General features: G+C 45.4%; 2 protein-coding genes across 7 annotated transcripts in view; one reads left to right on the top strand and one right to left on the bottom strand.

Annotated features, from left to right (window-relative positions):
• SPCS2 (signal peptidase complex subunit 2) overlaps positions 1-17561 on the bottom strand; it is a 36628-nt gene extending 19067 nt beyond the window's left edge. Inside the window, exon 1 of the mRNA XM_002708690.5 lies at positions 17378-17561. Coding sequence (XP_002708736.1) covers positions 17378-17491 — 114 coding nt within the window. The 5' untranslated portion in view covers positions 17492-17561. The remainder of the gene's footprint in view (positions 1-17377) is intronic.
• Positions 17562-17658: 97 nt separating this feature from the next.
• XRRA1 (X-ray radiation resistance associated 1) overlaps positions 17659-24657 on the top strand; it is a 92879-nt gene continuing 85880 nt past the window's right edge. For 4 of the 6 annotated variants that reach the window (XM_008263965.4, XM_051851026.2, XM_008263972.4 and 1 more), the window contains exons 1-2: positions 17718-17849; positions 20178-20245. The gene's annotated coding sequence lies outside the window, so the exon portion shown is untranslated. Of the gene's footprint in view, positions 17850-20177; positions 20246-24657 lie in introns of all 6 variants that reach the window. The other 2 variants (XM_070075380.1, XM_008263961.4) reach the window with 2 other exon arrangements.

Genomic DNA, 24657 nt, shown 5'->3' with positions numbered 1-24657 from the left:
AGGCAGTACACAGAAGAGTTAACACAGGTCTGAACAATCATGCTTAGAAAGGCCTGCCTGCCAGGTTGGTCCTTGTCCAGTTGGCTAGTAAACAGTTCCCTAGACTGATACAGTATGTTCCCTTAAGTGACAAGAGTGGCTCATTGTGCCTTAACTGTATAAGCAATGTGATTTATGGTGAACACGCTTCCTTCTGGGAGTCTGCCACATTCGAGGCAGAAGGTGCCTACTTACCCAGGCACTGCTAAAAACCAAGCAGAAATTCTCTAAGGAGCTTCCCCTGCAGACAATGCTCCATATATGCACTGTCACAACTGTCTTTGCTAGGGAACTAAGCATGTCCTATGGGATTCCAGGGGCAGAAGACTCACAACCTTGCATTTGGCTTCCTCTGGACTTTGTACATGAACCTCTCCCCTTTGCTCATTTTGCTTTGTATCCTTTTGCTGTGATAAATCTTACCTATGAGTACAACTACATGCTAAGTCAATGGGTCCTTCTAACAAATCATCAGTCAGGGCAGTCTTGGGAACCCCTGATATAGGCAGTACTGTATTTCCAGTTAAAAGATCTGTCACATGCTGTAGTTCATACACAATTCCTCTTCTCATTTCCTCCTGCTTATTACAGATACACATTCACTTAGTTACTATTTATACCCCACCTATTTTTACTTATTTAGCTTCTTTCTTTTTGTGCCAAGGCCGTACATGTAAGCAGTTAAGAGTAAAGGAGTCCTACCTTACACCTTACACAAAAATCCATTCAAAATGAGTTAAAGACCTAAATCTATGACCCAATACCATCAAATTACTAGAGAGCACTGGGGAAACTCTGCAAGACGTCAACCTAGGCACAGAGTTCCTGGAAGACACCCTGGAGGCACAGGCAATAAAAATAATAAAAGATTAACAAGTAGGATTATATCAAATTGAGAAGCTCTGTACAGCAAAAGAAAACAGTCAGGAAAGAGGCAACCAACAGAATGGGAGAAATTACTTGCAAACCATGCAACTGATAAAGGATTAATAACCAGAATATATAAAGTGATCAAAAAACTCAACAATAGCAAAGCAAAAAACCCAGTCAAGAAGTGAGCAAAGGACTTAAATAGACATTTCTCAAAAAAGGAAATCCACATGAAAAAATGTTCAGGATCACCAGCCATCAGGGAGATACAAATCAAAACCACAACAAGGTTTCACCTCACTCCAGTTAGAATGGCTTTCATACAGAAATCAACAAACAACAAATGCTGATGAGGATGTGGGGAAAAAGGTACCCTAATCTACTGTTGGTGGGAATGCAGACTGGTAAGGCCACTATGGAAGACAGTTTGGAGATACCTCAGAAATCTGAATATAGCCCTACCATACGACCCATCCATCCCACTCTGTACAATCTCTTGTCCCTCTTTTCAGTCCCTCTCCCTCCCTTAGGTTCCATTCATCTGGTGCAGCTGGCCCGCACACCACTCCTTGGAATTTACCCAAGGGAAATGAAATCAGAAAATGAGAGACATCTGCACCTATATGTTTATTGCAGCTCAATTCACAATAGCCAAGACATGGAATCAAGCTAAATATCCATCAATGGAAGACTGGATAAAGAAATTATGGGATATATACTCTACGGAATACTACACAGCAGTTAAAAAAATGAAATCTGGTCATTTACAGCTAAATGTATGAATCTGGAAAATATCATACTAGTGAAATAAGCCAGTCCCAAAGGGATAAATATATGTTCTCCCTGATGCATGACAACTAACAGAGCACCTAAAAGGAAACCTGTAGAAGTGAAACAGACACTATGAGAAGTAATTACTTGAACAGCATTGTCTTGACTGTCAAGGAACATTTTATTATCTCACTTTTTTTTAATTCTTTTTCTTTACTTAATACCATTGGCTGAACTCCTTACTTAACATAGAATTAATCATAGATGTATTAAGTCAATTGAAAATAGATACTAGTTAAAAATAAGAGTGGGAATGAGAGAGGAAGGAGCTGTACAGATCAGCACACATTCCCACAGACCTACTCCTAAGGGTGAAGCTAAAAATTTGCCATGGGACTCCAAATCCCATTTAGCTGGATGGCACTAATCCCATCTTATGTGATAAAGTGATCATATTAAGTACGGAATTGATCATATACATAGGACCATCAGTCAAAGGGATCACATAAATAAGAAAAGTGCTTGGTAATAACGATAGAATTACAAAGGAAGGAAAGTTCCAACATGGGAAGCAGTCCACACAGCAGACTCATAGCACGACAAATACCCTAAACAGCACTCTGACCTCAGTCAGCCCCTAAAGCCTGACTGAAAACACCACGAGAACATTTCAGGCATGGAAAGCTAAGATATAGTGGCAAAAATAGTTCTGCATGAAGGATCTCTGTGAGACTCCAGTGGAAAGAAGGGGCCATCAAAGAAAGATGTACTTTCCTCTAAAGGGAGGCAAGAACTTCCACTTTGCATATGGCCCTGTTTAAAAACTGACGGAGTTTGTGAACTCAAAAGGGTTCCATAGCTTTGGAGGCTCTATCAAGAGCCTCGGGTGATTACTGATGTCATAAATAAGAGTGTCAATTGTTAACTCAACACCAGAAGTCACTGTGCACTTGCTCCCCATGCTGGACCTCTGTCCTTAATGAGTTGTACTACGCTTCACTTCCAATCAAGCTCCCTGCTAACGCGCCTGGGAAAAGCAACAGAAGATGGTCCAAGAGTTTGGGCCCCTGCACCCATGTGGGAAGTCTCGACCAAGCTCCTGGCTTCAGGCTGGCCCAGCCCTGGCTGTTGTAGCCATTCCAGGAATGAGTCAGTGGATGGAAAATTTCTGTCTGTCTCTCCCTAACTCTTTTAAATAAACTTTTTTTTTTTTTTTGACAGGTAGAGTGGACAGTGAGAGAGACAGACAGAGAGAAAGGTCTTCCTTTGCCGTTGGTTCACCCTCCAATGGCCGCCGCGGCCAGCGCGCTGCGGCCAGCGCACCGCGCTGATCCGATGGCAGGAGCCAGGAGCCAGGTGCTTTTCCTGGTCTCCCATGGGGTGCAGGGCCCAAGCACCTGGGCCATCCTCCACTGCACTCCCTGGCCACAGCAGAGAGCTGGCCTGGAAGAGGGGCAACCGGGAGAATCCGGCGCCCCGACTGGGACTAGAACCCGGTGTGCCGGCGCAGCTAGGCGGAGGATTAGCCTAGTGAGCCGCGGCGCCGGCTAAATAAACTTTTTTAAAGTTACATTGTTATGTCTTAATTTTTGACACTGCATCTGTTGATTTCTTGGTATGAAAGATGGAATTTGGCTGTCACACACACATTTTTCTGCTCCTCCCCATCATCTGTTTAATAAAGCTATGAATCAGTATCAATTTGGTCTTACATAATAACTTAATTTTGGGCAATCATTTGGAGTTTACATTATAACCATAGATACTATTCACAAGTGAGTCATATAATAAAATTAGTTTCTCTTTCCTGCATACCTTTTCATTTTTTGGAGCTACTGCTGTTCTTACTGCAAAAGTATTTATCACCAATTTGTTTTCAAATTCTCCCCCAACTGTTTAATTCTCCTTTCAGAATGTGCAACCATATTCAGCATTCTGTGAATTTCATCTTCCTGGAGCCTTTAGACTTGCTTCAATCTAAAGGGACTGTTTTCCAAGCCTGCTGTGTAACCGTATCTGACTCTACTGTAACCTTGGAGGTTCCCCTCCCCACCTCTCTCTCAAGGACAGGACTCTGCATAGACAGAATTTTACTCTCTCCCTGGCTTACTATTCCCTTGATTTGGTGAAATACTTCCTCTATTGGTTTCCTTGGAAAGGGCACATGGGAAATAAATTCTGAGATTTTATGTATCTGAAAGTCATTTTAATCTACTCACACCAGAATAATGATTTCTTAATTCAACTGTTTTAATTCAACTGTTTTGGCCGGTGCCGCAGCTCACTAAGCTAATCCTCCGCCTTGCGGCGCCGGCACACCGGGTTCTAGTCCCGGTCGGGGCGCTGGATTCTGTCCCGGTTGCCCCTCTTCCAGGCCAGCTCTCTGCTGTGGCTAGGGAAGTGCAGTGGAGTCTCCCCATGGGAGACCAGGATAAGCACCTGGCTCCTGCCTTTGGATCAGCGCGGTGCGCTGGCCGCAGCGCGCCGGCTGCGGCGGCCATTGGAGGGTGAACCAAAGGCAAAGGAAAAGACCTTTCTCTCTGTCTCTCTCTCTCTCACTGTCCACTCTGCCTGACAAAAAAATAAATAAATAATTCAACTGTTTTAACATGTTTGGCTACTTTTGAATTCCTGATCCTTCATATTCATGCTGTCTCTGGAAAAACTTACATACGACACAGGAAGTTCATTATGTTGCCAGAACTTAAAATTTCAGTATGATATCTTTTGCACAGGTCAAATTTCATCCAATGTGAAACTACTAGTTGCTACTACCAGATTCTCAGTGCACCAAGCAGACTCTCAATCCAGAAACCAATGTCCTTCAGATTGGAAAACTAGAGTTTAAACACGTTAAGTGCCACGCTACCAGAGTGACAAATCAACAAAATTCTTTAGAGCTGACTGGCAAATATATGGGTTCATTATAAAGTTGTCCTGTCTTGGGGCCAGTGCTGTGGAGTAGAAGCTAAAGCATCCCATATGGATGCCAGTTTGAGTTCTGGCTGCTCCACTTCCAATCCAGCTCCCTGCTAATGCACCTGAGAAAGCAGAGGAAGACAGCCTAGGTACTTGGACCCCTACACCCAGGTGGGAGACCCGGAGGAGGCTCCTGGCTTCAGATGGAATCAGCTCTGGCCGTTGCAGCCATTTGGAGAGTGAACCAGCGGATAGGTGATTGATCTCTCCCTCTCTGCAACTCTGCCTTTCAACTAAAATTTAAAAAAAAATAAAAATTGTTCTGTCTTCAGGACAATTACTTGCTTTAATCTCTGAACTCAACCCCACAGCAGATTATATTTGTGGTTTTCTCATAGATGTATTCATCTTGAGAAAGTGACTGGGTTTGGACTGAATACAAATGTAGGCAAACAGATTTTTTTCCTCCATTCAATAAAGTGAGTCTTTCCTATCCAAGGGGGTTTGGAGCCAGACTACTTGATTTTAATTGTCACTTTTCTACTTTACTGCTGGAAGATAGAGCAAATAGCTTTACTTCTCCAAAGCCTTAGTTCGCTAAATTGTTAAAAGAATGGTAAAAGTGTCCATTTCCCAGATGGGTAAGAAATTAAATATTACAAGACACAGCACAGTGTCTGATACACAAGCATTTACTAAAATTAGCTACTGCTGTTGCTATCAATTATGTAAATTATATACACTGTGTCATGGTTACTTCATGGTCTGTTCTGTCTCCCTCACAAGGTAAAAAGGACTACACATTTTTGTATGCTTAGAGCCACGGACATGATATGTTAATATCTATTCTTTTTCTTTTCTTTTTAAATCTGAAAAAAAAAATCTGAACCTTGATTTTAAAAGGTGAGAAAGATTTCTAAAATGTTAACTTCTAGTTTAAGTTTAGCAAATATAAACATAGCTAACATCATCTCACTGGTTATTCACAGAATTTAAGGATAGAAGGTAGGCAAAAGGCATAATTATAGCCACCACTCTTTTTTTTTTAAAGATTTATTTATTCATTTGAAAGTCAGAGTTACAGAGAGAGAGAGGAGAGACAGAGATCTTCCATCTGCTGGCTCATTCCCCAGATGGCTGCAATGCCTAGGTCTGGGCCAGGCAGAAGTCAGGCGATAGCCACCACTTCTTAAATGCGTAGTATATGCTATATATTTTACTGAACATTTTATACTGTCTTACTTAATCCCTACAATAACCCTATGAGGTAAGCACACTTACCATCCTCCTTTATAGACACCACTAACAGTGTTATTAAACTTGCCAAAGGTGAAAGCTAGAAAGTACTAAATCCAGGAATCAACCTTTTATGATTTCAAAACCCACATTCTCTTAATGTCTCACAATGCTTCCTGTGAAGAAAGGAAAAGAATTATTAGCCATCAAAAACATGAGAACAAGGGCAGGCATTTGGCACAGTGGCTACGTTGCTGCTTAGGAAGCCCACGTCCCATACTGGAGTCCCAGCTTCCTGCTAACACACACCATGAGAGGCAGCAGTGATTCCTCAAGGGCCTGGGTCCCTGCTGCACATGGGAGACCCAGATTAAGTTCCAGGCTCATGGCTTCAGCCTGGTGCAGCACTGGCTGTCAAAGGCATTTGGTTCCTTTTTTAAACTAGCAGCTCGCTCTCTCTCAAAAAAAAAAAAAAAAAAAAAAAAAAAAAAAAAAAAAGAACAGGAAACAAAGGGATCCCCAAAGAGACAGCCATGAGCCAGTATACGTATCTTGATTCCTATATAACAAGCTTTAGTTAATATTTTTTAATAAAAAAAAAAAGTTTTGTTTTGCTTTTTGAGGCAAACAGGCCTCCCTAAACGTACTCAACAGCTGGTACTGAGGTCTCCCATGTGGGTGGCAGGAACCCAATCACTTTACCTATTACCTCTGCCTCCCTGGGTCTGCATTAGCAGGAAATTGGCATCAGCAGCCAGGGCTGCCTATATGGGCATTTTATTTTTATTTTTATTTTTATTACCAGCGCTGTGGTAAAGCGGGTAAAGCCACCGCCTGCAATGCCAGCATCCCATATGGGCACCGGTTCAAGTCCCCACTGTTCCACTTCTGATCCAGCTCTCTGCTATGGCCTGGGAAAAGAGTAGAAGATGGCCCAAGTCTTTGGGCCCCTGCACTTGCATGGGAGACCTGGAAGAAGCTCCTGGCTCCTGGCTTCAGATCAATGCAGCTCCGGCTGTTGTGGCCAACTGGGGAGTGAACCAGCACATAGAAGACCTCTCCTTTTCTCTGTAACTCTTTCAAGTAAATAAATTAATCTTTAAAAAAAATTTAGGGAAAAGAGGGAGGGATGGGGATACAAATTTTTCATCTGCTGGTTCACCCCCGCCAGATAGCCACAATGGCTGGAGCTGGGCTGATCTGAAGCCAGGAGCCAGGAGCTATTTCCAAGTCTCCCACTTGGGTGCAGGGGTCCAAGCACTTGGGTCATCTCCCACTGCTTTCCCTCCCACTTCTTACCCAAGCCATAAGTAGAGAACTGGACTGGAAGTAGAGCAGCTGGGACTGGAACCGGTGCCCATATGGGATGCCGGTGCCACAGGTAGAGGCTTAGCCTACCTCACCACAGCCCTGCACCCTACATGGGCATCTTAACTGCTAGGCTGAACATCTGCCTTAAGACAAAAGATTCCAATGGTGATTATATGTGCAGAGCCTGTGACATCTAAAAAACCTTGTAGTTCCCATTTCCCTCAACTTAAAACAATCAGAATTTGGCTGAAAATATAGCTCAAAAATACTATTTTAAGGAAATCACTTCCCAACACCACCAAGTGAAGAGACTTTTAATCAAACTAACATACCTGATACCAGAGCTGGGTGGCTAACCAGTTTACAAAAAATAGGCATGTGATAGCTTTGATAGACTCTTTCCAGTTACAATTTTCCAGTGCACATTTGAATAGAGTTCTACAAAGACATTTCACTGCAGCTGAAGAACACCATTTTTGGAATTCTTCAACACAGGAAAGATGTGTGACGATCAGGAAAGCAGTTTCTGAATTCACTGATTTGGTGATTACAGTTTCCTCTGGTTCCTCAAGCATCCTCTGGCCTTAGCAGGGTGGACAGTGGGGACAAAAAAATAAAAATCCTTGGTCACAAAGGTATATCAATAGAACAAAACTGTCTTGGACAGCATGAACATCTTCCATTTTCTTATTTTAGTAACAGTGAAAAAAGAAGTTATTCAGCATTATCAAAGAATTCAGTGGAGGGGCCAGCTCTGTGGCATAGCGTATAAAGTCACCACGTGCAGTGCCAGCATCCCATATGGGTGCCAGTTCTAGTCCCAGCTGCTCCACTTCCAAGCCAGCTCTCTGCTATGGCCTGGGAAAGCAGAAGAAGATGGTCCAAGCCCTTGGGGCCCTGCACCCGCATGGGAGACCTGGAAGAAGCTCCTGACTCCTGGTTTCGGATCAGTGCAGCTCCAGCTGTTGCAGCCAGCTAGGGAGTGAACCAGCGGATGGAAGACCCACCTCCCTTTCTCTCTCTGCCTTTCTGTAACTGTCTTTCAAATAAATAATCATTATTTTTAAAAGAATTCAGTGGATTGTCCTCAGCTTCAAAAATTGGCAATCAGACTCAAAGGATTCCTCAATTCACACTGGGACAGAGAAAGGAGAACAGAGGCAAGAGTGGTCAATCTAACTGGATTGAAAGCAACTGGTTGTGGCCCCAGTTGCCCCTCTTCCAGGCCAGCTCTCTGCTATGGCCCAGGAGTGCAATGGAGGATGGCCCAAATCTTTGGGCGCTGCACCCGCATGGGATACCAGGGGAAGCACCCGGCTCCTGGCTTCAGATCAGCGCGATGTGCCGGTCGCAGCGCGCCGGCCGCGGCGGCCATTGGAGAGTGAACCAAGGGCAAAAAGGAAGACCTTTCTCTGTCTCTCTCTCTCACTATCCACTCTGCCTGTCAAAAAAAAAAAATTTTTTTTTACATTAAAAAAAAAAAAAAAAAAAAAGAGGGTCCAGGGCTGTGTCATAGTGGGTAAAGCCACCTCCTCTGCCATGCTGGCATCCCATGTGAGTGATGGTTGGAGTTCCACCTGCTTCCAGTTCCCTGCTCATAAGCCGGAGAAAGCAGCAGAAGATGGCCCAAGTCCCTGGACCCCTGCACCCACATGCGAGACTCAGATGAAGCTCCTGCCTTTGATTTTGACCAGCCCTAGCCATTGCAGCCATTTGGGGAGTGAACCAGTGGATGGGAAGATTTCTCTACCTCTCCCTCTGTGTAATTCTGACTTTCAAAAAAAACAAAACAAAACAAAACAAAAACCTGCTAGGACTTTGGTTCAAGGCCAGGGTCACAGCACAGTGGGTTAAGTTGCCACTTACAATTCCAGCAGCCCATACTGGAGAGCTAGTTTGAGTCCTGGATGCTCTGCTTCTGATCCAGCTTACTTACTCCTGACGAGTCTGAGATGGCAGATGACGGCCCAAGGAGTTGTGCCTCTGCCGCTCATGTGGTTGACCAGGATGGAGCCCAGACCTGCTTTTGTGAACCAGATTCTCTGCTCACCCTGTCTGTTGTTTCGCCTTTCAAATAAATGAACACATGAATAAATATTGTTTAAACATTTATTTATTTGAAAGGCAGAGTTACAGACAAGCAGAGAGAGGTCTTCCATCCACTGGTTCACTCCCCAGATGGCTGCAACAGCTTAAGGCTGTGCCAATTCAAAGCCAGGATCCTGGAACTTCCTTGGGGTCTTTCACATGAGTACAGGGGCCCAAGCATTTGGGCCATCTTCTGCTCTTTCCCAGGCACATTAGCAGGGAGTTAGATTAGAAGTGGAGTAGCCAGGACTTGAACCAGCACCCATATGAGATGCTGACACTGCAGGCAGTGGCTTTTACCCACTACACCAGAGTGCCAGCCCCAACAAATCATTTTTAAAAAAGTAAAAGTAATTAATATCTGTGATACCACTGTTACATAATGATGAATATGGTACTAAAAAAAAAATTTGAAGCTTTAAGGGTTAATCCATAAAGACAAAAATAAGTTTTAAAAATTAATAATTCATCATTATTTTAAAATGTACAGTCCAGTGGTTTTTAGCATACTTACAAGTTTACACAACCATTGCCACAATCCTGCAAAAAGAAAACTCCACACCTACGAACAGGCACACCTCATTCCCTCTGCCAGCCTGGCAGCCACAAATCCACTTTCCGTCCCTGTGGCAATCTGCCTATTTGGGCCATTTCATATAAATGGAGTCAGAAAAAACATTTTTTTTTTTTTTTTAATGACAGCTTCTTTCACTTAGCATAGTATTTTTCAAGGTGCATCTATGCTGTAGCATGTATTAATGCTTCATTTTTTTTTTTTTTTTGGACAGGCAGAGTGGACAGTGAGAGAGAGACAGAGACAGAGAGAAAGGTCTTCCTTTGCCATTGGTTCACCCTCCAATGGCTGCCGCAGCCGGCACACCACGCTGATCCGATGGCAGGAGCCAGGTACTCATCCTGGTCTCCCATGGGGTGCAGGGCCCAAGCACTTGGGCCATCCTCCACTGCACTCCCTGGCCACAGCAGAGAGCTGGCCTGGAAGGGGGGCAACCGGGACAGAATCCGGCGCCCCGACCAGGACTAGAACCCGGTGTGCCGGCGCCGCAAGGCAGAGGATTAGCCTAGCGAGCCGCGGCGCCGGCCACTTCATTCCTTTCTATGACCACAGTACTATTATATGGATAGGACATTTTGTTTACCATTCATCAGTGGACATTCTGTTTCTACCTTTGGATATTGTGATAACTGGGCTTGAACATTTGTGTGCAAGTTTCTGTGTGAACATACAATTTCAATTCTCTTGGGTATATACCCCAGAGTGGAACTGCTGAGTCAAATGGTAATTCTATATTAAACTTTCAGAGGAACTATCAAACTCTTCTCCACAGGTGGCTTTCCCATTTTATGTTCCCAAAGGCAATGTATGACATTCCAGTTTCTCTACACCCTCATTAACACTGATTATTTTTCACTTAAAAAATAGTTTTTATATATAGCAATTTAGTGAATGTGAAATGGTATCTCTAATGCCTACTGTCCTGAACACCTCTTCATATGCTTATTGGATATATGTGTATCTTCTACAGAGGAATGTCTATTTATACCCTTTGGCCTTTTAAATATTACATTATTTTCTGCATTATTGAGCTTTAATATTAAAAAAAAAAAATGTGTTTACTGGAGAGGCAGTTACAGCAGAGAGAGGGAGAGACAGAGAGAAAGGTCCTCCATCCGCTGGTTCACTCCCAAATGGCTGCAATGGCTAGAGCTCGGCCAATCCAAAGCCAGGAGTATCTTCTGAGTCTCCCACATGGGTGCAGGAGCCCAAGCACCTGGGCCATCCTCCACTGCTTTCCCAGGCCATTGGCAGAGAGCAGGATCAGAAGAGGAGTACCGGGACATGAACCAGCACCCATATGGAATGCTGGCACTGCAGGCAGAGGCTTAACCTACTAATCCACAGGCGCCAGCTACATCCTGTACCTTTATCAGATTCACAATCGTCTCCTGTTCTGTAGGTTGTCTTTTCCCTTTCTTGACAGTGTCCTTTGACACAGGTTTTTATTTTCATGAAATAAAAAAGTTTGAGATGCTATTAAAATTTTTATTAGTGTTAAAACTCAGCAGCTTGTTTGTTTAAATACAACCATACACAATTACAGGATTGTCATAAAACTGTTCATCTTTGCCATAGCTAAGTAACAAGGCACAAGCATACACCCTGAAGTCTGGCAAGCTAAGATATCATCCAGGGGAGATAAAGAGTAGGCCTAACCTAAGGACACATGGTTGGTGGGAGACAAAGGTAAAGACAGTCTAGGTGTTCCATCTCAAAACAGAGGCTCTTCCTACTACCACATTAGCTAGCACAAGGCCTGTTCCAGTGTGAGAGGCAAAGTGCTGAGTGAAGTAAGAAGACCAGATAAAGTATGGGAGAAGCTGGAAATGTTACCAACTTGGACAAGTTGCTTCATCCTAATCTCTTTGTGTCCATGGTCAATAAAATTAAGGAAGCTGGAAGAGATGAGCCTCTTCATTATAAAATTTTAGAGAAATCTGCATTAAACAGAATAAAGGAGGGAAAAAACCTCTTAAAATGTCAGAACCAGAAAGGACCTTAAAATCTAAGAGTAGGACTCAGCGCTGTGGCATAGTGGGCAAACCCATCACCTGTAGTGCTGGCATCCCATGTGGGCAGCAGTTCTAGTCCTGGCTGCTCCACTTCCTATCTAGCTCCTTGTTAATGTGCCTGGGAAAGCAGTGGAATATGGCCCAAGTGCTTGGGCCCCTGTACCCACATGGGAGATCTGAAAGAAGTGCTTAACTTCGGATCGGCCCAGCTCTGGCCACTGTGGCCATTTGGGGAGTGAACCAGCAGATGAAAGTTCTCCCTCTCCTTCTCTCTCTGTAACTGCCTTTCAAATAAGTCAGTCTTAAAAAAAAATGCAAGAGTAACAGAAATGTGTGAGAAAATGCATATGTTCAGGCCCCACTTTGAGAAAATTTGATTCAGGTCTGGAAGAGAACCCAGACGCCTGTTATTTTTAACTAATACTCAAGAGAGTCTGATGTAGACAGACTTCACATCATGCACTGAAAAATATTTGTCTAAGAAAGCTAAAGTCCAGAATGACTACCTTTAAGTAACAATATACTTATATTGTTAAATGATACATATATCTCAGTTTTTACTATGTGCCATATTTTAAGGTAAAGATTATTACTATACCCACTTTACAGATAAGTAAACTGAGATACAAAGAGGTTTATTAACTTGCCCAAGAAAACACATCTAACAAGTGGCAGACACAGAATTCAAACCCAGATAGCCAGCCTGGTTCCAGAGCTTGTGTCCTCAACTAAGATATAAAAGCTGTGCCAGGAGACAGAATCCAGGTATGAGGTTAAAAGATCTGGATATAGCTTCTGGAAAGCATAATTTAACATTACCTACCAACTTTAATAGCCAAAACAAATTAAGCAAGCAGCTTTTCTTTACAGCTGTACATATAAAAAAAAACCTTGATGTTATTGGGGCAAAATGACTTAATGCAATGATTGAAATTAAATCATTCCGAGATGGAGGCCAGAAACTATTTTTGTAATGTTAACATCAGAAAGCTGAGAACTGCTGTTCTTAAAGGCAGTTTCTTGGGAGCAGAAATTCACATGTGTTAGGGAAAGCTAGTAGCACATTTGCATCTCTTTATTACATTTCTTTATAGCAATGAAACTATAGCTGCAGAAATAAAATTAAAATCCTCCCCCCCAAACCAAGACAAATCAAATCAAAGAGATTATACTGCAGGTAACAGCCTCTCATTCCCACAGAGCACAGATTTTTCTACTCATTCAGATTCTGCCCCACAGAGAACATTTTCCCCATGTTCTCTCTCTCCTACAGTAACCTTCAGTTTTCAGACAATTAGAGGTACATTCTCTAAAGCTGTTTCTGAAAATCGAGGTGGCAGACTGACTTTCTTCTGCTAAATTCAATGCTATGAGCATTTATCCTGGGTTGATCACCATAAAGAATCCCTCATGGGAAACCGGACAAATTGGTGAAACAATACAAGAAAGGATGGCTTATTAAGTGACAATTCAATTCCCATGTATGGTAAGTGTTCGAGGAATTCAGAAGGGGAACAGCTCAATGTAAAGCTGAAATGAAGTTTTCACAGAAACAAGAACTTAAATAGCTTCCAACTACTATTCTCTCCCATTTCTCACTTCTTAGTCTTCCAGGTGCTCCTTTGAGAGGTCTTTATTTCTGTTTCTCAAGTTGAAGCTCTCATCACCTTATTCTATTTTTACATAGCCCTTTACAAAGAACAATTACCAGTATTATACAATTTAATCCTTATAGTAAGCCTATCAAATGTATGAGTGTCCACAATGTTTACAGAAGGAAATTTAAGTTCAGTCATTTTTTTTTTTTTTGACAGCCAGAGTGAACAGTGAGAGAGAGACAGAGAAAAAGGTCTTCCTTTGCCGTTGGTTCACCCTCCAATGGCCGCCGCGGCCAGCGTGCTGTGGCCAGTGCACCGCGCTGATCCGAAGCCAGGAGCCAGGTGCTTCTCCTGGTCTCCCATGGGGTGCAGGGCCCAAGCACTTGGGCCATCCTCCACTGCACTCCCTGGCCACAGCAGAGAGCTGGCCTGGAAGAGGGGCAACCGGGACAGAATCCGGTGCCCCGACCGGGACTAGAACCCGGTGTGCCGGCGCCGCAAGGCGGAGGATTAGCCTAGTGAGCCGCGGCGCCAGCCAGTTCAGTCATTTTACAACTTATTCACAGCCATACATCTTTTAACATGCTGTACCAGAATTCAAATTTGCTTTTCTTTTCACTAAATCACACACTAGGATGGCACATGATCTTACTAGAAGGCTTTTAATTTTTTAAATTCTTATTTGAAAGGCAGAGAGAGTGTTTTCCCATCTGCTGGATCACTCTCCCAATTGCTCCAATAACTGGGCTAGGCCAGCCAGATTGAAGGCAAAAGTTGGAAATTCGATTTGGGTGCCCAATGTGGGTGGCAAGGACCCAACTACTTGACCCATCCATCATCTGCTACTTCTCAGGGTGCACATTAGCAGGTAGCTGGAATGGAGAGCAAAGATGGAACTCAAATCCAGGCAGCCCAATACAGGATGTGGGAGTCCCAAAAGAAAGCTTAATCACTATCAAATGCCTGCCCACAGAAGGCTTCTAATTTTTACTTCTCCAAACTACCTAAATAATTGTCCTGAAAACCACTTTCCATAGTCTCAAAATCCTTAAACAACCTCCTGCTTGAACTTTGGGCAACCCACACCCTCCCTAATCCGATTTTACCTACTTGTCACTATACTGCAGTCAACTCTCCACCTAAGAAACTTCAGGCACTGGGGCTGGCACTGTGACACAGTAGGTTAACGCCCTGGCCTGAAGCGCCGGCATCCCATCCCATTGGACACTGGTTCAAGACCCGGCTGTTCCACTTCCTGTCCAGCTCTCTGCTTTGGCGTTGGAAAGCAGCAGAAGATAGCCCAAGTCCTTAGGCCCCTGCACCCACGTGGGAGACCAGGAAGAAACTCCTGGCTTTGTTCCGATCAGCACAGCTCCAGCCGTTGCGGCCATCCGGGAGCGAACCATCGGATGGAAGACTTCTCTCTCTCTGCCTCTCCTCTCTCTGTGTAACTCTGACTTTCAAATAAATAAATAAATCTTAAAAACAAAGAAAAAAACTTCAGGCACCATCACATTCTGTGTACTTTGCTTAAGGAGTCTTCTCACCCAGTATGCTTTTCCTCTCTCTCCTGCCAAATTAGGCTCCACCACTCACTCACACAGGTCATCCTGTGGGGGCCCCACCTTCATAAATCAAATCTCAAGGATCATCCTCCTTCATTGGAACTTCTGAAAAAGCACAATTTGGGGGCCGATGTGGCAATAGTGGGTTAAGCTGCTAATGTGAAGCTGGCATCCCAAATGGGTGCCAATTTGAGTCCCAGCTGCTCCACTTTTGATCCAGCTCCCTACTAATGGTCCCTAGGAAAGTAGCGGAAGGTGGCCCATGTGCGTGGGCTCCCGCATCTATGTGGGAGACCCGGATGAAGCTCCTAGCTTCAGCCTGGCCAAGCCCTGGTCATTGTGGCTGTCTGGGGAGTAAACCAGTGGATGGAAGATCTCTCTCTCACTCTCTGGCTCTCCTTCTCTAACTCTGCCTTTCAAATAAATAAATTTTTAAAGTACACATTTGAATATACCATATCCTTCCTTAATTAAGTACATTTAATAGTTTGAGTATCCCATTCCTATGTTCAGGGTTTTTTTTATTTTCAATATTCTGACAGTATGATTAACTTTTTCTGCCATTGCATATTTGCATCAGACACTACAAGTTACAGAGCTTGCTAATGTGTATCTAGTTTGATTCCTCCCAAAATTCTGTGCTGTAACTACCTAAGACCCTAACATTTCAGATGAAAAATCTTCATACTTTTTGCAAGTAACCAGCAATCTCAAAGCCGAAATCTTATGATTCCCAAATCCAGGTTCCTTCAATAACACAATGATGCCATAAATTACAGTCAGCCCTGCAAATCCATGAGTTCCATAATCATGGGTTCCCCACCCATGGATCAACCAATCTTGGAAAGGAAATATTTGGCGGGGGAGAAATCCTGTGTGCTGAACATGCACTCCTTTAGTATTAACCTTATTCCCTACACAATAAAGTATAACAATTAGCCAAAGAGTATTTACATTCTATTAAGTGTGTTAAAAGTTATCTAGAGAGGATTTAAAGCACACTGGAGAAAGTGCATAGCTTCTATGCACACACCACGCCATTCTATGTACAGGACTTGAGCACTGCCACTTTTGGCATCTACAGGAGGTCCTGAAAGCACGTCCCCTGGGGCAGATGTGTTCAGTAAGCCCTTAGCAGTGCCCCATGCTCACTGATTGCTGGAGGGCAGAGTAAGGATAAGCGCCAGGCAGGGTTTCTATACAGAAACGACCCTCAAGTCCCAACACTCTCACGTTCGCCTTGAAGTGATTTACATCCCAACCTCCCGAATGTGCTCCTGTCTCCGGAGAAGGGTTAAGAGTGCGAGAAGAGGTAAAGAGAAGCCAGTGACACTCAACAAGACAAACAAAGATCTGGTTCTGAACTCCTCCACAAGATCCCGTGTTCATCTGTTTAAGCACCTCCCATGCTTTAGGCATAGGCAGGCCTGAAAGCTGTTTTCAACTAAGGAGAAATCCTCGACCCTTTATGAAAGACACCAGGCTTAACACTTCCGTCAAACCAGCTGGAAGCCCCACAACGAGAAAACTGGAATAATGAAGGCTAAACCCCTCGTTTTGCAGATGACCAAATGTGGGGACAGCAAGCATACTTCAAGGTCACAGCGCTAATTAGAAGTATAACCAATACTAGGACCCAGCTCTCCACACAACTGTTTAGTTCGAAGATGCTGTGCAAAGGGCAAAGGCCAATCCTGAAGCAGTCTTCCTGCCTTTCTCTTCGGTTACGGCCTTGCTGCTAGGACTACCAGGTTTCTTTGGGGTTTTTTTGTTTGTTTTTAATGGATGGGCACAAAGGAAAGGGGCGAGCAGGCGCAGGGAGCAGAGCAGCTGGCGGCAAGTAGCAGGGAAAGGGGAGGAAAACGACAGGGGAAAAAAAAGGGAAACTCTTAAAGGCTTCTCGTCAGCCCCCAAATACTCCAACACTATCAGTATTTGGCGTATGGCGACAGAAATGCCTAGAAACTTCAGTCGGCAAAAGGCAGGGAACACTTTGGAATCTGTGGTAACACGCGAGGGTGACGGTGGTGGGGAGTTTGGGGGATACCGACGGAGACGGAAAGAGAGATTCTTTAATTGCTTCCAGCTTCAGTTTTCCCTGTCAATGAAATGGGCACCATAAGGGAAAAGCGATGGCCACATGCAATACAGGAATAACGGAATCAGGTGAAGAAACTGCGACGGCCAGCATCACGGGCCAAGAAAGCTCCCGAGAAGGAAGGAAGCCCCGGAGAGGAGAGGGCCGGCTACCAGCGCGCGGAGGGTGCCCATGGTGGTCAGATAAGGGCTTCTCGAGAGGCCGCAGAAAAGGAGGGGGGCGGGGATGGGAAGATGCGATCTCACCTCGGGGCTTCCCCCAGGCTCGACTGTCCCCCAGAGCTGGCTCCTCACCTTATCCAATAAGCCGCTGCGGCTACTGCTTGTCCCGCCGCTGGGGCCACCGCAAGCTCCACCACCACCTCCGCCGCCACCGCTTCTCCCGCCCTGTGCAGCCGCCGCCGCCATCTTGTCTGCCTCCGCGTCTCCCTCCCCTCCGACTTGTCCGAAGCTGATTGGCTGAAACTGACGGCGTGACGCGCCGCGCGGGGTTCACCGGGATTCGTAGTTCAAGGCTCGCTGACGCGAGGTTGTCAGCGGAAGTGGCCGCGGGGCTTGCCGGGAATTGTAGTTAGACGCTCCGGTCACCGGTTGCCGCCCACACTGCCAGTCGCCGCTTCGCGGTTACTAAGGAGTAGGGGAGCCAGCGGCCAGCGCCACCGTGGAGCGGCTCCGAGATCCCCGGGAGGCTCGCAGGCGCGCATCCCGCCCGCCCGGGACGTCGCCTCCGCGGACTGCTCGGAGGCGGAAGCGACGCCGGAGGCAGGTGCGCCTAGAAACTTAGTTTGCTTGGCTTTTGAGCGTCCTGCACCCCAGATGTAGTTCCTAACGGGGCAGGGAGGAGTCGTTCATCGTTTTCTAGCGCTGTTAGAGCTCTTGCCAATGATCCTCTCAGACGACATTGGTAGCTGTTAGTAACGTCGTCGTGTTACAGAGAACTCCGGTTTCCTCAGGGCCTGCTGTGTGTATTTACAGCCATGCTGTCTTTGGTTTAGTCCCATAACCCCTTCAGCTGAGGAAACCCCCAGGAAGCGCCCCCAGGCCAGATAGCAGGTATCAGAACCCGGTTTGGAAGTCGGGTTGTTTTGCTTTTTAACTTCCACAGCCATGGTATTTCCCCTCGTGCATTCCACTTTTACAGCTTTAGGATTTAGTAGTAGTCTAGATTTTAACGAAGTCATTATCGTTTTGTTAGGTTTTAGGATTTTAGGGTTCGAGGAAGTCAAGGAGACAGCCAGTTAAAGTAGAAAAGACTTGTATGATAGAAAGCACAGCATAGTGGAGTTGGAGGTGGGATTGTAGCCGGCCCAGAGTGTTCAGCCCGTTTATGTTGCTGGTTGGGAGGGGGCCATTGCCATAAGGTGGGTGTGAATGGGCAAAAAGCCCCCTTGGCAGGCGTTCATCAGGACCAGCGCTGTACACTGTGTGGTCTTGGCCCAGGATGTCCCTAGCAAGGAACTGTAAAGGAGTTATGTGGGTGGAATCTTAGGCAATGAATACCACGGTGTTATCCTCAGGGTGGTTTTGCTTGGATCCGGTTTTACCAATTGGAGAGTTAACCCCTTGAGTCCCAATAGTCTCACAAGTCCTAACTTTTTTATTTTTTTAAGCAACAAATGTTGCATGGCACTGTCCCGAGGCCTGTGGGGGCATCAGGATACACCTGGTCGCTCCTCTGGTGGAACTCCTGCTTGAGTGTCCCAGCTTCATCCCGCAGCACTGTGGTATTACACCGTCTCCTGTTACATTGCATGTCTTCGTTTTTAACTCCTGTCTATCCCCCACGAATGGCCAAGTTATTGAACGAATACTTGTTGAGTTGCAGGCCTTAGTCTAGTTATAGGGCCTGGGTCCCTGAATAAAACAGGTGAAAACCAATCTTGGCGAAGTTAACGTTCATGTGAAAATAATTATCACTAAATAGCAAGCGAGATTCTTCACTCTGTGAAGCGGTCTTGGGCCACTCCAGTCAGATGCTTCTGAAGCCTTCTGTGGATACCTGATAACTTCTCGAGTTTTGAGACCCAGCTCTCATGTCACCTGCTGTAGGAACCTTCCCTGATCCTTGCTGCCTTCTTCACAGACAGGTGAAGTGCTCCGACAGCATGTTGTTCGTGGTTCCCTTTAGTTCATTAACATGCGGGACTTTTCCTCCGGTAGGCCTGGTATGAGGTGCTGGGTTTAAATAAGCAGGACCCAAGCCCAGCTCTGTAGGGTCTCCTGGCCTGGACTTGTTTGGGGTGGGGACTGGACAGGAGAGCAGGCCATTATAATGCAGTGTGGCGAGTGCCTCCTTTAAGAAGTGGGCCTGAGGTGGTAGCTATCTGAGCCAGGCAAAATGGAACAAACATGTACATGCAGATGAAGAACATATATGCGTGTGTGTGTGTGAGAGAGAGAGGGAGGGAGGGAGGGAGGGGGAGGGAGGATGAATGTGTTTTGGAGCTAGAGGTCCAGTCAGATTGACATTAACTGAGTCAAAATTGAGATAGAAACGAGGTAGCTGAAGCTAACCTAGGTCATGGCCCTGCAGGTTTGGAACTTAGACTTTCTTTTTTCTACCATATAAATATTTTCTTAGGGTTAATTTCTAGAAAACGTAACCCTGGAGTCATGTCCCCTTCTTGGTCCACTAGTTGTAGATCTACCTTCTCGTTGAATACTCCTCCTAGGGAACTGGACTTTCTATTACTTATATCCAGGTCTGTATGCCCTTCATGAACCTGAGTTTGATTCATCCTTTGTGTTATATGCATAGCAAACATCTTTTTTAGGTTATGTCTTACCGTTCCTACAGAAATGTGTTTTGTGTGATCAGTCAGGTAACCAGTCCCTTTGTTTCTGATTGTGCTTCTCGTATTCTCTTTAAGCAACCCAGCCACACCCTATTGGCATAAAGCTATTCTCCTTTTCTACCTCCCAATCTGTGTCTCTTTCTCTATATGCACACGTGTACTTCATGATTGTTGGGTCCTATAGGTTTTGTAGGTCCAGGTGAGACGAATTTTGGAGAAGATTTCTCACAGTAGCATATAATTAATGAGAAAATCCAAGAGCTCGGAATGGCAGGTTAAGAAGGATTGTAATTTTGCAGGTGAAGAAACAGGTGAAGAAACAAAAAAAAAAGGAAGTCAAGGGAGCATTCCCAAAGTCAAAGATCAAGTAAGTACCACGCACACCTGCAGCCAGGTCCCGTTATTCCATAAGTTGCTAGAACCTTCTCTTAGTTTTCCCAGCCAGTGATTTACTCATTCATTCCTTCGTTCACCTATCTAGCAGATGCTTGTGGTTGGTCAGAAGACACACCTGAAAGGCAGATTAACTGGGTGTAGATCTTCCAGTAATCGCCCCAGTGAGTTCTTGGCTCTGCGCTGAGTGCTGATTTTACACAGGTGAATCAGGTAGTCATGGGCCCCATAGCAGGTGGGAAGTTGATGAGCAGAGAAAACGATTCTAAGAAGTGAGAAGTACTATACTAGGAGAAGCATGGGGTGCTGTCGGAACACTTAAGGAGAGCTTCAGATCCTTTGTAGGGGAGGTCAGGGATCAGGAAATCATAGTGCCTTGTGTCAAACCAAAGGAGATACCAAAATTCATTCACCGTTCCACATATATTTGTGAAATATGTTATGTGTCAGGTGCTGTGTTAAGGATAAATTGATGAATACCATAGAAACTGTTTTTCCCCTTGGAGAGTTTAGCATCTAATTAGGGGCATCAGGACTGCATCAGTCTTGGTAATGCCATCTGAGCCTTCATTTGGTTCCCACATGTCCACTGGGTACATCCCATGAGTTGGGTCCTAAGGTTGAAGAGAGACGGTGACTTGGACAAATTTCCAGACTTGGAGGTTCATTTGGAAGGTGGTAGAAAGGGCTCAGGCTGTGAGGGAGAAATTGAAGAATAACCCCAGAGCTTGCCAGAGGCAACAGCTATTTCTCCCTGGAAGGTTTGGCGAAGGCTAACCTTCTCTGAGACATGGAGTCTTTATCCTCATTTTATATGTGGGAAGTTCAGGTCTCACTGGATAGAATGATGCCCGTGGTCATTCAGCTTAGTCGTAGAAATTAGACTCAAGCTTCCTGTTTCTAAAATGGACTCCCTTCCTATCAAACCACTCTGCTCTTCCTATTTGTCACTTCCAGGAAACCTCTTTTTCAGGTCACATTGATTCCAGCTGTCGGCACAGCTTCTTCCTTCTACTGAACTCCTCCCCAATCCTCCATGCCGTGGCCCCAGCATTCTCCAGATGGCCTCCCTTCTCCCAGCCAGGGCTTGCAGATTCCACATTTCTGCTGCCTGAAATTTTCTGAAGGGGGCTCAGAGTAGATTTGGGAATGGCTGGATCCCTTTAAACAGAAATTTCTGGAGCTCAAGCTTTAGGAAACTAAAGTTTTTGAGGTGGTGTGGGAGCTGAATCATAAAAGATGTGATCAACCAGGTGACCCAGGTGTAAGAGGGTATTTTAGGCTAAAAGAATGCCAAGGACAAAGGCAGGAGAGAGTGAATCTGAATGTTTTGCTCTGGGACTAGAGAATGACTCTGTGAGCCTGGATGGACTCGGACTTAAAGGCCATTCAAGGCCAAGCTCAGGCACCTGGTCTCCAGGCTAAGTAGGAACAGAGATTGTTACAGTATTCTAGGTGAGAGATGATGGAAGATTTAATGAAAGCAGTAGAGATGGAGAAAAGTAGATCTTCGAGGCAGTGTTTCTGAGGTGGAATTATCACTACTAGGGGACCAATGAGATGCATGAGATAAGAAAGGCACTGGGGTTAGGATGATGTTCATACTGCATTGGGCAGTGCCCAACTGTACATTGTCAAGACAAAAAGGAAATGTTGGTTACTGAATAGGAAAAAGCCAAGTAATGGGAATTCATTTTGCTGAAATTCCCACAGGTTGAAAAACATTAAAAAAGTCAATCAGAAAAAGCATACTTGTAGCCCATGAGTTGAATCTGGTTCCGATGTGCTTTGTTTGGCCTGCACGTTGTTTCTAAATAGCAGATTAGTTACTGACACTTACATAATGAAGAGATTGAACATAAAAGGCAGACTTCCCAAAAACCCATGAAGATCCAGCAACACTGACTTGGGTTTCTGCCGGGTGGCAGTAGGTAAGAGCAAGAACGTGGCTGCTGTGTTGCTGTGTGGGTCCATGCGCACACGTGCGCACACACACACATACATTCACTGACTGGCACGCTCACTCCCATTCTCTTCTTTTTTCTTTTTTTTTTTTTTAAGATGTATTTATTATTTGAGAGGGAGAGTTACAGAGGGAGAGACAGAGAGAAAGGTCTTCCTTCCGTTGGTTCACTCCCTAATTGGCTGCTACGGCCGGAGCCACACCAATCAGGAGCCAGGTGCTTCTTCCCAGTCTCCCATGTGGGTACAGGGGCCCAAGTACTTGGGCCATCTTCTGCTTTCCCAGGCTATAACAGAGAGCTGGATTGGAAGAGGGGCAGCTGGGACTAGAACCAGTGCTCATATAGGATGACAGCGCTGCAGGCAGAGGATTAACCTACTGCACCACGGAGCCGGCCCTTCCCACCTTCTTTTTTCATGTCCGGTTTTCTTCACTGACATGGCCCACCTAACACCTGCAGCCATCTGTATTTGCGGCTCCTCGCTGGGCTGCAGATTTTTGCGAGCTTTGACATCAGACTATGGCAAAGAGTTCTACATATTTTTCTTAGCAAATTCTTTACCTTCAGAATCCTTGAATGATAAACAGTGAGTGCAATTGCATTAGGGGTATTGGTTCCCTTGAGGGATTTTTGGTGTCAGGCTCTGTGAACAGGATAGTAATTTGGTAAAGAAAGGCCTGAGTTGGCCAGCGCCGCGGCTCACTTGACTAATCCTCCGCCTGTGGTGCCAGCACCCTGGGTTCTTGCCCCGGTTGGGATGCTGGATTCTGTCCCGGTTGCTCCTCTTCCAGTCCTGCTCCCTGCTGTGGCCCAGGAAGGCAGTGGAGGATGGCCCAAGTCCCTGGGCCCTGCACCTGCATGGGAGACCAGGAGGAAGCACCTGGCTCCTGGCTTCGGATTGGTGCAGCGCGCCAGCTGTAGTGGCCATTTGGGGGGGTGATTCAACGGAAAAGGAAGACCTTTCTCACTCTCACTCTCACTCTCTCACTGTATAACTCTGCCTGTCAAAAAAAAAAAAAAAAAAAAAAGCCTGAGTCAGACCCTAAAGTTAGAACACTATTCTCCTTTTGTGCATGTACATGTATGTACATGTGCATACACACACATGCACCTGCCCAAAGAATTCTCTGACTCATCTAAATTCGGAATGGTGAGGCTCTGGACTCCTCTTCAGAAGATAGAAGGTGGGAGCTTGTTTCTTTCCTGCTCTTCTAGTTCTTTAAATGTCAGAGAGGTGGTGCACTTGGAATATTTGAAATCTTCCCCATCACAGCTCTCTACTCACCCTCTCTCACACTCAGTGAAGCAGCCTCTGCCCTGGGTGCTGAGGGCTAGTCTTCCTGCCTCCTCAAGGGTGGCCCTGTAGGTCTGCCTGTCTTTAATCCCCCTTTCTTTCTCTGCTGACCCCTCTTCAGTCTGTAGATGTAGCCAAGTCTTTCTCATCCTGTGTACCAGGTGTAAGGTGTCCGGTGTGTAACAGATCTTCCCAGGCAGACGAATCAATTAATTCACAGGCTTTTATTGGGGTTCTGCTCCCGGGCGAGGTTCCCCGGTCCCAACAGTGCAACAGAGCTGGGGCCGGGGAAGTCGCGCATCAGAGATTGGGAGGGCTCCTTTTATAGATTCAGGGCGTGGGGGTTAAAGGTTGAGGCGGGTCTGATCCTCATTGGTTGACCTTTAGGCACCTGCAGGGACCTTGACAAGGACTTTCTTCCCTAGAAGTAGGCCTCTCCATTCCCGGAAGTGTAGGCCTTCCCTCCTTGCGGATCCCAAAGCTACCATCAGGCAGTTTCCTCTTACTGTAACAAAATACCTGAGGCTGGGTACTTTATAAAGAAAAGAGGTTTATTTAGCTACAGTTCAGGGGCCTGGTACTAACAGTTTCAGTTCTGGTAAGAACCTCATGGTGAATGACATCATGGTGAGAGCATTTGCAGGAGAAAAAGATCACAAGGTGAGACAGGAAGCCAGAGAGAGACTGCCTCCCCCCCCCCCCTTTCTGAGGATGCATCCCCAGTGACCTAAAAGCTTCCCACTATTCCTTAGCATCGCTCCAGATTCCTACCCGTGAACCCTGGAGGGACATATCATAGCTTCCTGTTAATGACCATTGTAACAGAAAATGGCCAATGTGTGTTAGCCAGCTGCCAGGTACTGTTGTGAGCCCTTTCACAAGTATTTTCTCACTTAATCATTAAAACGGCCCTATAAAATAAGTGTACCTGTCCTCATTTCACAGAGAAAGAAACAAAAATATAGAAAAGTCAAGACCACACAGATCTTGAACCTAGAATTTGAACCCATGCTGTGTTCAGAGTCCATGCTCAGGGGCTGGCATTGTGGCATAGCAAGTGGGGCTACCATGTGTGACACTGACATCCTGTGTAGGTGCTGGTTCATGTCCTGGCTGCCCTACTTCTGA

Source organism: Oryctolagus cuniculus, chromosome 1, assembly GCF_964237555.1.
Source record: "Oryctolagus cuniculus chromosome 1, mOryCun1.1, whole genome shotgun sequence".
Lineage (NCBI taxonomy): Eukaryota > Metazoa > Chordata > Mammalia > Lagomorpha > Leporidae > Oryctolagus > Oryctolagus cuniculus.
Note: the sequence above shows the minus strand (reverse complement) of the source record. Positions and strands in the feature narration are given on the sequence as shown.